At 36.5% G+C, this 13,818-nt stretch overlaps 1 protein-coding gene across 1 annotated transcript in view; it reads left to right on the forward strand.

Moving 5' to 3' along the window:
• SLC9C1 (solute carrier family 9 member C1) overlaps positions 1-13,818 on the forward strand; it is a 113,421-nt gene that overhangs the window by 65,058 nt on the left and 34,545 nt on the right. Inside the window, exons 15-18 of the mRNA XM_068545668.1 lie at positions 6,895-7,090; positions 10,578-10,766; positions 11,831-11,980; positions 13,656-13,707. Coding sequence (XP_068401769.1) covers positions 6,895-7,090; positions 10,578-10,766; positions 11,831-11,980; positions 13,656-13,707 — 587 coding nt within the window. The remainder of the gene's footprint in view (positions 1-6,894; positions 7,091-10,577; positions 10,767-11,830; positions 11,981-13,655; positions 13,708-13,818) is intronic.

Below are 13,818 nucleotides of genomic sequence, written 5' to 3' on the forward strand. Positions count from 1 at the left end.
TTAAGCTACAACTTTCTGAGTACTTATTTCTGTTGATGTAACAAAGAAATGGAGATTTGAAAAACTAGGATTTATAGTCAATCTACCTTTTAGGCTGTCTCTTACATATCATTCATCTCACAGTAGGTAGTATAGATTCTGGAGTCAGATGGCTTAGTTTAGAATCCTAGTCTTTATCATTTATTAGCTGGATAAGTTTTACAGGTCTCAGTTTTCTCATTTGAAAAATGGATAAAGTAATATCTATGTCATATTCCGGAGACTGATATATGTAAAGCATTTGGCAAAATAACTGGCACATAGTAGGTACTAGTATATGCTAGTTGGGTTCACCTCTGCCTACATTATGGGATTGTTGTAAAGATTACATAAATAGCGTGTGTAGAAGCACTTAGTCCAGAAACTAGCACTAAGTAAGCACTTAAATGTTAGCATTTATTACTAAGTGCTAAATAAAAATTGAGTTCTCTAACCAGTGGACGAAGTCACTATCAAAGATGAACAAACACAGAAGGAAGCAAATAATCGTAAGAGTGAATCAGCAGAAATAACAGCAGCAGATTTATATCCCTAAGACTTCAGTTATTAAAATTATCCAATATGGACTATAAGTATTAATGAAAGGTTGAAATTAGTAAGTGATGGAATCACAAACATGAACAAGACCAATCACCAAAAGAAGATTTATACGATGAAAATGAAAAAATATATAATTTACATATAAATTATATAACATGGAAAATATATATAATAGTTTCTACCACCTTTTCATTGCTTCCAAGGTACTTACCCAGGTCAGGTCTCAACACAGCTGGAGGGGGAAATATAGTGGCTGCTTCAGGAGACTACAACTTGTCAGCTGACGGAACTACAGGACCTGGCATCAGCAAATACTAGTAGAACATATAAGGGGATAGATCTTGAGTATATGGGACCAGAGGGCTACAACATAAGGCCAGATTGGGGAGAAATTTATTGGCACAGAGGTCTTATCCATGATAATTCAGGATTCAGCATTCTATCTAAGACACTGGGAACTGGTGCTATTATATTCCTGAGATGGTCCTTTGAAGCTTGACCAGGCCAATAACCTACAATAAATGAAGTGCAGATGATAAAATTGGAATATTTAACTAGATTTATTATATTAGAATGAAGAACCAACCTCATGATCTTGTTCCCTGGGAAAGAATGGAGGATATTTCCCTTCACCAAGGCAACAGTGAGAAACTCAATGATAGATGTCCTCTGCAGAACATGGTTAACCATCATTAAGTCTGCTGTGGAACTGGTCTCCCTAGTATCAAAAGGAAATGGGAATGGCAGAAGAGAGATGGCAACGCTTAGATGTCAGAGGCAAGGTGGGCATACTTTATTTTGTGGACAGCAAACCTGGAGTAGCAATCAGAGTGTTTGACCTAAGTAAGGATGGGTAACAAATATTGTATATTAAAAGACAATATAGACAAACAGTTAACTATGGTATTACTTGACTTTTCTAAAGATAGAAAGGGAGAGCTGTTGAGCAAAGGGATGAAGTCAATTACTGCAAGATAGCTAAGTCAATTCTCAGAACCAGAGTCCTTGAGAAAGAACTGCAACAACACCACAAATATGTAGGATAAATATTTCCTCAATCTTCTCTCAAATGGACATTTAATCATTTTACCAGAGTTCCTGTGCATTGGGAAAAGAAAATACTCAGACTCTTTTAGGACTTTGGGTTATGGCATTTTAAATGATACTGATACCAAAGGCTTGAAATACTATTGTGTTCCTCAAGTTAAACTGGGAGCTTTTAGGCCAGATAATTTATGGAGTTTCTGACCCAGTCTGTCTCATAGAAGTCCACCAGGTCCACTGTGTGGTTATTTCCCTAAGTCCCTAAGTGTATAATTGGGATGAATATACTTAGTGTCTAGCTGAACACTCACATTGTCTTGTTGACCTATATTGTAAGAATCATGGCAGAAATGGCCAAGTGACCAAGTTGAACCCTTGGCCAAAATAGTAATAAGAAGCAATATAGCATTCCAGGAGGAGTTTAAAAACTAACACCAACATTAAAGATTTAAAGGAATTGTAAGTAATTCCCAACATATCCCCTTTAATTTATCTATCTGACATAAACAAGTCAGATTATAGTCAATTATCAATTTAAGCAAAAGGTAATCTCAAGTGTAATGCTGTGCCAGATGTGATTTTATTGCTGGAAGAAATTTTAAAAAGCAGTCTGTGCTCTCATCCAAGATGGTGGCACTGAGGCTGCTGAACTCAATTCCTTCCATGGACACACCAAATCTACAGCTAAACATGGATGAGTTCTCCTTGAAAGAAGTCCAGAAACTATCTGAGCAACTCCTACACATCAGGCTAATGAGAAAATACCTACTTTGAAAGAGGTAGGAAAGGCTGAGACACACTTTCACCATAAAACTCACCCCCTTGGCACAGACATACAATCGGAAGGGAACACACAGCTCCCAGTATCTCCCGAGAAGCAAAGGGTTTGAGCCCAATATCTAGCACCCCAACTTTTAAGACTTCACCCTAGGGGATGGGCCCCCAAAATACCTAGTTCTGAAATCTAATGAGGCTTATAACCACAAAATACACAAGACTAGAGCAGACAAAGAAACAGTTCTTAATAGGTTCATGAGGATGTTGTCTCCTTGGAAGGAGCTTGTGCAAAATTTGGCACCCTGGCTTTTGTGGCTGCCACACAAAGGACACACCTCTTGATTGCCTGGCTCTAGTGGCCAAGGGGGCTTGTATTTTAGGACCCACAGGACTGTAGCAAACAGAGAAACACTTCTTAATGGGCTACAGCCCCAGGGCTCAGTGCAGATGGAGCAGATAGAAATACCCATCTCCCAGTCTTTCCCTGAAAGAAGTCTGCTTGCATACCTCAAAAGCTGCTACCTGAGGAGTCCAGTTCCAATCAGCTTGCATCTAGGTGATGAATGGTACTCTCCACAATGGGACACAAACAGGTCTTGGCACATCCTCAACTACTGGGAGCCACTAAGAGCAAATAAGGCAGCTTGGACAATCACAAAGGTTTGAGAGACAACCAAGAGCTCAGGCTAGGCTGAATGATAAGGTTTATCTACACAAGACCACTCCATCAAGACCGAAAGAGGTGGCTGTTTTATCTAACGTGCAGAAACCAACACAGAGCATGAAGGAAAATGAAGAAACAGAGGAATATGTTCTAAACAAAAGAACAATAAAACTCCAGAAACACCTTAATGAAATTTAGGTAAGTGATTTATCTCTTAAAGAGATCTGTTAGAGTGATTTATCTGTTAGAGAGATCAAAGATGCTCACTAGGGTCAGAAGAAGAATGTATAAACAGAGGGAAAATTTTAACAGAGATAAAAAATATAAAAATGTCCCAAACAGAAATCACAGAGCTGAAGAATAACTGAGCTGAAACATTCAATAGAGGGGTTTAACAGCAGACTAAATCAAGCAGAAAAAAGATAAGCAAACTCAAAGACAAGGCAGCAGAATTCATCCAATCTGAGGGGGGAAAAAAAGAATGAAAAGGAGTGGAGATAGCTTAAGTGACTCATGGGACACCATCAGGTGGACCAGTATTTACATTATAGGGGTCCCAGAAGGAGAAGAGAGAAAGAAAGGGACAGCAAACTTATTCAAAGAAATAATGGCTGGAAACTTTCTTTACATAGGGAAAGAAACAGACATCTAGATCCAGGAAACTCAGAAATTTCCAAATATGATTACTCCAAAGAGACCCACACCAAGACACGTTAGGTAATTAAATTGTCAAAAGTTAAAGACAAGGAGAGAATATTAAAAGCAGCAAGAGAAAAACAACTTGTTATATACAAGGGACACACACACACCAATAAGGCTATCAGCATATTTTTCAGCAGAAGCTTTGTAGGTCAGAAGAGAGTAGCATGATATACTCAAAGTACTGAAAGAAAAAAAAACTACCAACCAAGAATTCTCTACCCAGCAAAATTGTTCAGAATTGAAGAAGAGATAATGAGTTTTTCCAGGCAAGCAAAAGCTAAGGAATTCAGCACCCTCAAGACCAGCCTTACAAGAAATGTTAAAATGGACTTCTTCAAGCTAAAATGAAAGGGAATTTATTAATAACAGGAAAACATATCAAAGTATAAATTTCATAAGTAAATAAATATATAGTAAAATTCAGAGTACTCTAATGTTGTAATAATGGTGAGTAAGTCACTTATAAATCTAGTATGAAGGTTAAAAGACAGAAGTACTAAAAATAACTTAACTACAATAATTTGTTAATGGATACACAAGGTAAAAAGATGTAAATTGTAACCTCAAAAACATAAAATGTGGAGAGGAGGAGTAAAAATGTAAAGATTTTAGTATGCATTCAAAGTTAAGTTTATCTTAAAATAGGCTGTTATAAATATAAATATGTTTTATGTAAGCCTCATGGTAACCACAAAGCAAAAAAAAACAATAGTAGATACACAAAAGATAAAGAGAAAGGAATCTAAGCATACCACTACTGAAAATCATCAGTAGATAGGTATGGATTTACTATTGCCATTTGATAATTGTTTTCTTGCTACTTTATAGTTCTTTGTTCATTTCACATTCTCTTATCTCTTAAATTGATGCAGCCACTATGGAAAACAGTATGGAGTCTCCTCAAAAAATTAAAAATGGAGCTACCACATGATCTAGCAATCCCACTTCTGAGTATATATCCAAAAGAAATAAAAACAAGATATCGAAGAGATATTTGCACTCCCATTTCACAGTAGCATTATTCACAATAGTTAAGATATAAAAATAAACTAAGCAAGAGGGAAGAGATATGGGAACGTATGTATATGTATAACTGATTCACTTTGTTATAAAGCAGAAACTAACACACCATTGTAAAGCAGTTACACTCCAATAAAGATGTTTAAAAAAAAAAAAATAACCTAAGCGTCCATCAGTGGATGAATGGATAAAGAAAATACAATGGAGTATTATTCAACCATGAGAAAGAAGGAATTCCTGCATTTGTGACAACATGGTTGGATCTTGAGAGCATTATGCTAAGTATAAGCCAGACTGAGAAAGACAAATACCGCATGGTATCACTTATATGCTAACTCTAAAAATAAGTAAAATGAAAAAAATGAAATAAAATAAAATAATAGATTTTAAAAAGTCAACTCATAGGGACTTCCCTGGTGGTGCAGTGGTTAAGAATCCATCTGCCAGTGCAGGGGACATGGGTTCAAGCCGTGGTCCAGGAAGATCCCACATGCTGTGGAGCAACTAAGCCTGTGTGCCACAACTACTGAGCCTGCATGCTGCAACGACTGAAGCCTGCGTGCCTAGACCCCATGCTCTACAAACAAGAGAAGCCACCACAATGAGAAGCCCATGCACTGCAGCAAAGACCCAACACAGCCAAAAATAAATTAATTCATTCATTCATTAAAAAAAAATAGTCAACTCATAGAAACAGAGAGTAGAAACCAGAGCTGAGGGTTTGGGGAAATAGGGATTGATAAAAGGTTACAAACTTTCAGCTACAAGGTGAATGATGCCTGAAGATCTAATGTAAGACATGGTGACTATAATTGAGAACACTGTACTTTATAACTGAAATTTCCTAGAGAGTAGAACTTAAATGGTCACACCCTTAAAAAAGAGTTATATGAGGTGATGGATGTGTTAATCAACTAGATGGGGGGAATCCTTTCACAATGTATATGTATATACATTGTATTGTACATATACATGTACATATGATGTACACTTTCAATATCTACAATTTTTTATGTCAGTTATACCTCAATATGGCTGCATTTTTTTAAAAATAGAGAGAAAAGAAAAACAGTCTGGAGAGAGGGCTGAGAAGGGCAGTGGCAGTGTTACCATAAACTTAACAAAACTTACACTCTATGGCTCCTCCCTCACACTGGCACTGCCTGAGGCCTTGGAGGATTTTTGCAATTTGATGGCAGCATCATAGATGTATTCATAATTTCATCTTCTTTTCCTTAAATAGGGCTCCAAACTGTAAAATTTCAGGTCCTGCGTAACACGGATCTACCTCTAAGAATAGCGAAGTAAATCCAGCACTTACCCACACTTCAGTCAATAATTTGATTAATAATTTCATTCGAGTTTTAGCAATAATAATGCATTATTATACTAGTTGAACAATTTAAAAATAAAATTAAAAATACATTAAGTAAATCATCTCACCCACAATTCTACTGACTAGCATAGTCGGTATAAAAATAATTTTTCAAAGCATGTATGTTAACTTAAAGTTTTTGATAAAATGCAACCTAACCTGTTCCACTACCACAGATGCTGGGATTTGTTCCAGATTATATGCCTTGACAAGGAAAAATGCTCATGATCCGTTGCTAAGAGAGAAATAAAACAGGTTACAGAACAATATGTATGATATAATTCCTTTTGTATTTATAAATATGATTATATAAACAAAAATATTGGAAAAATATTCAAACTGGTGAGAGTAGCCATCTCTGAGAAGTGGAATTATTAGAAGGTGGGAGAGATTTGCTTTGTTCTTTTTTAATATTTCCAGTTTGAATTATCCCTGTCTTATGATCTGAAGTATTTCTACTAAAAGTATAAGTAAAAATGAATGAGAGGTGAGGAAAGTGAGAAAGAAAGAGGGGAAACCAGCCTGAAGACATTTAGCAGAGGAAGAAATTAAAGGAAAGTATCTGAAGTAAGATGCCAGAAAGTGTATGGTAGTGACAGCTACTTCTCAGAATTAAGATGGGCTTTGTAACTATTGATGATTAGAACAGAACTGAGCATATATTGAAATTAATTCAGTGTAATTATTTTATCAGATATAACTATCTCTTTTTTTTTTTTTTTTTTTTTTACAGACATTGCTTTCTTCGTGTATGCCATAAAATAGTATTTACGGATGAATTTGAGTATGTCGGATACCTTGTGATACTAATGAATATGTTTCCTATTATAATTTCTTGGATATCTGTGTTAAACGATATCTATGAGCTTGAATTAACATATGCTAACTACTCTTTTCTTGCATTTTATATTGTGGAGGCACTACTTAAGGTAAGCTAAAATGTGATTGTGTGTGTGTGTGTGTGTGTGATATGTCTAACAGGGAGATTTCCTAATTTCATTTTCCAACACTAGCTACAGACAGTTTTCCAAAGGAGTGTATAAAATTCTCCTCAAACAAATTTATTTTTTAAAGGTGATTTTAGGGTGACAATAGAAAATATTCATACTTTAAGGATTGATTTTGTATTTGCAAATTTTTAATTAGTGTGTGTCAAAGGGATGCAGAGTGAGTTACAAAGGTATTGGCAAAGTTCTTTAACTTAGCAGAGAGGTGAGCACCTGGATGTTCATTTTATTATTATTTTTTTTAATGGAAGATATTTTCTTTCTTTCTTTCTCTTTCTTTCTTTCTTTCTTTCTTTCTTTCTTTCTTTCTTTCTTTCTTTCTTTCTTTCTTTCTTTCTTTCTTTTCTTTCCTTATTTTTGGCTGCTTTGGGTCTTCATTGCTGTGCACCAGCTTTCTCTAGTTGTGGCGAGCAGGGGCTACTCTTTGTTGCGGTGTGCGGGCTTCTCATTGCGGTGGCTTCTCTTGTTGCGGAACACGGGCTCTAGGTACACAGGCTTCAGTACTTGTGGCATGTGGGCTCAGTAGTTGTGGGCATGGGTTTAGTTGCTCCACGGCATGTGGGACCTTCCCGGACCAGGGCTTGAACCTGTGTCCGCTGAATTGGCAGGTGGATTCTTAACCACTGCGCCACTAGGGAAGTCCCGTTTTGCTGTTTTTATACTAGATAGATAAACAGATGGATAAGTAAATTGATAGAAATTCATTTATACTTGAAAAACATTTCATAATTTGATTTTTGAAATCCAGTATAAAGGTAGCTGTTAAATGATGGAAATGTATTGATGGGTCCACAAACTGGTAATAGTATTGTGTCATATGGATCAAGTTGTAATATAAAATATTTTTAGCCAGACGATTTAAATAGAAGAATTATATATGACATTCAAACAAAGTGGATGAAATCTCAAATCATTACTGGAAAATTGAAATGCTACTGCAGAGCTGTGCTTGGGGGGGTGAGGGGAATGGCTTCACATTCAATCACATTGTATGTAATAAATTCCAATTAGTTGGAACGACCATGGGAGATGTCACCTAATTAAGAAGAAATAAAGCAATTAGGGTTAGGGTTAATACCAGGGTGAGGGTGAGAGTAAAGTGTTCCCTAAAATCACTTAATATGTACCATAGTGGAAAGAACACTGAGCTGGGATGCAGCAGACTTGGCTCTGGTTTTGGTTTTCTCTGACAAGCAGTTAGCTGTTCACCAAGTCACTAAACTTTTCCCAACCTCAGTTTCTTCTTCTATAAAATATCAGGGTTGGCCTAAATGAGAGATAACGATCCCTCTAGCTCTGTGGTCTTTGTACTTTGCCAAGTTTAAGCTGCTGTCACAACTGTGCATAGCCATAGCTCCTTCAATCAGGTCCACTTAAGAGAGCAGAACAGGACTGCAGACACATCGCTACACTTCATAGCTAAGAGGATACTCCCAAATGTGCAATCCTGTTCTTGTCTCTCCCTTCTATTTAACTCAGGATACATCTTCACCGCCCAGTTTACAAGCTTCCCTTCACTTATCATTTTCTTTGCTGTCTTTTCTACACAAGTTCAGTTCTGCCCCCTTTGTACTATGCCTATTAAAATATTCATTATGTTAATAACAATAATAAATGATCACTAAGGTACCAGGTATCATTGCAATTATAACATTTCAAATCCTTAAGTTAACCCTTTAATGTAGATATATATTATGCCTTGCATTTTACAGATGAGGGACCTGAGTCTCTGAGAAGCTGTTTAAAGTCACATAGCTAATGATAGTAGAGTTGGGATCCAATCCCTCAAAGTTTGTGTTCTTTCTAATACACAATTCTGCCTTAAACTTTCCTTCTTGTATTTTCAAACTTTTCCCAAAACACTCCTCAACCTATTAGAGTAATGGATCTTTTGAAACTTTCTCAGAGGAAGGGTAATCACTCTTCTATATCTGAGTGCCGGAGGTTTCCAATACCTGAATTTCTAACCATTCTTTAACAACCTTATATTTAACAAACCCCTCTTCCTTTGAAGCCTACGCTATCCTTTCATACCAAGCTCTTCCTCTCCTGTGGCTGTATTCTATTGACCTCCGAAAAACGCCTTCACGTTTCTGAATACTTGGTATCTGGATAAAGTCTTACTGTTTATACCAGTTCTTTCAAGTTCCTAAGAGAATGATCTAACCTATACTCTGTTTCAATAAGAAGGAAATGAGACATCTACAGTAGCTGAATGGTGCCTTGAGCAGGACCTCACAAGCCCAGGATCTGGTCTTCTGATCCCTAGATTCAGACACTGAATTTCCTCAGCCCAGCCAAATGTGAGCAGACTCAAGGGAAATGACTCTCTACCATTAAACACACAACAGTCTGTTTACAAACAAGCGTGACAATTTCTTAATTTGTAATCGAGCTTACGCTTTCCCTGGCGTAAATATGTCTGTCTCCTACAGTCTCTGAATCATAGTGAGTAGGGGGATCAGGCTGCTAAAAAAGACAAATTAATCAAAATTACAAATCAGTATCTTAAGTATTATGATAGAGACATACACAGGGTGCTATGGGAAAAAACCGGAGTTCCTTACACAGAATAGTAGGTTCAGAGAAGGAAGGCTATTAAGGAAAAGAGATGCTTGAGTTGAATTCTGAATAATGAATAGGAGTCAAAGTAGAGAGTGAGTATGTGAGTGGACAACAAGAACAAGGGAAAACTTAGAAGCAACAATGTGACACATACAGGGAACGTTACTCCTAATGACAGGAGCTTAGGGATGGGTTGGTCAGGATGGAGACTGGAGAGATGTTAAATCTGTGTGGAGGATATGGAAAATGAGACAGGAGACACAGACATGAATTAAATAATAAAGGGCCTCATGGGTCAGGCTATCTCAACCACTTCCCTGGCGTCAACTACCATTCATAGGCTAATGATTCCCAAACTCATGTTTCCAGCTCAGATTTTATTCCGAGCCTCAGATCGTATAGACAACTGATGACTGGATCTCTGCAATAAAATACTGTGCAAACATCTCAAACAGCATATTCAAAACAAATGTATCATCTCTAAACCTACTCTTGCTTCAAAATTCCCCTGGAAACCTAATTTCCCAGGCTGGATTCCACAATCATTTTTGACCGCTCCTACTCTCTTAGTTATAGTAGGTTTTCAATAAATTTTTTTTTAATAAATAAAGAATGAATTAATAAGTTAGTAGGTATTTTGAACATTTTCTCTCCTGGAGTAGATGTTTCAATATTTTAACCATTTAATTTCAAGTTGATATGATCACTTACTAGTATTTTAGACAAGTAGAATCTTAAGGTAGATCAGAGAAAAACCTAACTAGTAATGTTTCAGTTATTATGGAAAATGGTGTAGTAAAAGCAAAAACAAATAAGAAAATACAATTTCTTTTTAAATCAACAGATAGCAGCAATGAAGAAGGAATATTTTTTACATGCCTGGAATCTATTTGAGTTAACAATTACGTTAATTGGCATCGTAGATGTAATGCTTATTGAGACAAATTCCATTAATTATTATACTTTTGATTTGACTCAAACAATGGTCTTTATAAAAGTTGTTCGATTTCTTCGCATTCTACGAATTTTGAAGGTAAAGAACTATTAAATCATGCAGTTTCAAACTTCTGACTGCTTCATGAAATATGGACTAAAATCAGTTTACTAGTTTTATGGTTTCCACTTTCTGTTGGGCTAATGTTTATATTTTAGATCCCTTTGACAAATTAAGTTTTATAACAGATTATATTATGAATATCCAAGTTATATTAGAAATTTGTTTAGCACATGAAAGTACAGAAATACTCATCACAGCTTCTCCCTTGAATAGAGAGCACATGAAAACTCCAAAGTAATGTTTATTCTTATGAACACCTGAAATAAATGATGGAAATCAACAAAACAAACCATGTAGCAACAAAGCAAATAGTATACATTCATACAAATTAAGAAACCGAAAAATACACATTTTGTGTTATATAAACTCATAATATTATAAAATCACAACATCAAAAATGACCTTTGACTGTCTAATTAATGTCTTCCTATAACAAGTATAATGAGTAGTTATTTATTTCTATATGAGTGTGGAGATTATGGAGCACGGACAAGAAAACTTAGGGATCAGCCCACTCTGCTGAAGTTAGGAGCCTGTACAAGGGTAACAGATAACCTGGGGACTTAAACCCTCAGCAAAGAAACAACAAGAAGTTAATTGTGGGGTCAAACAGGGAGTATAGTTGTGGTGGACTCTCACTCAAATGAACCATCTAGTGAAAAGTTTAGTGGGAGGTTTAGCAGGTAAAGTTGACAGTACTTTATAGACAGTCATTTTATGGCCTAAGCCCAGAGGATTAATCACATTGTTTTCCAAGAATTTAAACCAGTTGAAAATAGCATGCAATTCTCTCTAAGGGAAATAAGTAAAGAATAAAGTCTTAACTTCACAGAGACATCTAATATTATTAGTTATGGGGAAATAGCTCTAGCCATGAAATTATAGAGATACTATGAATAAAATAACCAAGAATCTTGACAAGTTACTATAGTTACCATTGAGAACATGTCATTTTTTATTAACACCTATTTTAAGCTAACCAACATAAAATCAACTATAATTTGTACAATTTATATTACATAGTGGTCCTGTTTTTTTAGCTCGTAACACCAAAGTTGCTGCAGATATTAGATAAAAGGATGAGTCATCAGCTGTCCTTTAAGTATGCTATACTAAAAGGATATATCCAAGGCGAAGCAGACATAATGACTATAATTGATAAGATTGCAAGTTCTAAACAGGTTAAACAGGTGAGGAAAACTTTAAATACTAAGAAAATGGTTTATGTCCCTCACCCCTCAGTTTCCCTCACCCATCATGTCTTCTGTCTATATATGACCTTTGACTCCTGGTTTACTAAGAAATGTCTGTAAAAACTGAAACCGATCAACATTTAGATTACTCAAAAGTCTCCTTACTGAAGTGTCTATGCCATATTAACATGTTCTGAGGCTCTTGGAGCACATCTTTTTGTCCTTGTGGAGCTGTCATGAAACCCGTGTGCAACGGTCAGCTTCTCTCAATGCAAGTTACAGGATCTGTCAGGCTACAGATGCATTACATAGGAAACATTGGAGCACGATAAGTGATGGCAGGGTTGAGCCAACAGACCTTCCTCATAATTCCCAAAGGCTCCTTCTATTTCTCTATATCCCTGGTTTTCCCACAATAAATAATGAAAGAAGTAAAGGATGGGGATATGGCAAATGGAAAGACGTACCAATAACTTACTTAGAGGGAAACCACATCTAATTCTCTCATTATACAGATGAGGAAAATGAAGCCAAGAGAGGTTAAATGATTATGCCCAAAGTCACACACATAGCTAACAAACAGCAAAAAGAATGCTAGGGCCTAAGTTCTAGGCCTTATTTTTCATTTTCTCAATTAGGCAGATTATATGTCCCCACAAATTTGCCAGCTATGTGGAATTAAACAGTCACCTTTCAAGATAATTTAGAACATTTGAATGCTGTATTCTATATGCTATATGCCCAAAGCTTTGTAGTTGAGAACATTGAACACTCAATATGTAGTTGAACACAAAGAGCTGTATCTTTTCTCTCTTCACCACCTGTAACTATAAAACTATTTTGCTGAATTTTGTTACCTTTTATAACCACTCATATTGAGGATACACAGTAGAAAATACAGAAGGACTTGAATCTCTAAGATATTGGCCAGTTTCAGTCCTCATTTCTCCTCCCACATAGTTTGGCTAAAACTTCTATCTCATTTAAGGTTGAAAGCCACACCTGTTTCCCAAATTTGGAGGCTCTCAAAAATTGAATGGGAGAGTACCTAGCATGCCTGCATTTTTCAGAATCAATAGTATCCAAAAGTAAGTTACTTTAAGAAAAAATATACGACTTACCTTTAGGCTTCTCAAAATTAGCCTAGGTAATGCCGCTCCTTATCCTCTCCACCACTCTTGCTGGAGTAAAATAAAATTCATTGCACAAAATTCAAATCTAATTCCTGGAAAGTTCCCCATCGCATTTTTCTTTAAAGTTATTTTTTAATTCATTTTATTTTTTTTATTTTTGGCTGCGTTGGGTCTTCGTTGCTGCGTGCAGGCTTTCCCTAGTTGCAGTGAGTGGGGGCTACTCTTTGTTGCAGTGCGCAGGCTTCTCGTTGCAGTGGCTTCTCTTGTTGCAGAGCACGGGCTCTTGGCACACGGGCTTCAGTAGTTGTGGCACGCGGGCTCAGTAGTTGTGGAGCATGGGCTTAATTGCTCCACGGCATGTGGGATCTTCCCAGACCAGGGCTCGAACCCATGTCCCCGGCATTGGCAGGCGGATTCTTAACCATTGCGCCACCAGGGAAGCCCTAAAGTTATTAATTTAGGTTAAAAATTCATCAGTTGCTAATGTAAAGACATTTTATAACAGTTTTGTCTCCCAAAACATTTCTTTTGTTCTGTAGATGTTATTAAGGAGGGTAACGAAGAATACAGGACATGCTATGAAAGAGCTAGGTAGGTACCTCTCACCTTAAAGATCTAGCATGACCATCTCTTATCATCATTTCTTCAGAGAGGTAATGGTTTTGATAACTAAACTGACCTTTGAGGAGACCTACTTACTAT

The sequence above is a fragment of the Eschrichtius robustus genome, chromosome 6 (genome assembly GCF_028021215.1).
Source record: "Eschrichtius robustus isolate mEscRob2 chromosome 6, mEscRob2.pri, whole genome shotgun sequence".
Classification (NCBI taxonomy): Eukaryota; Metazoa; Chordata; class Mammalia; order Artiodactyla; family Eschrichtiidae; genus Eschrichtius; species Eschrichtius robustus.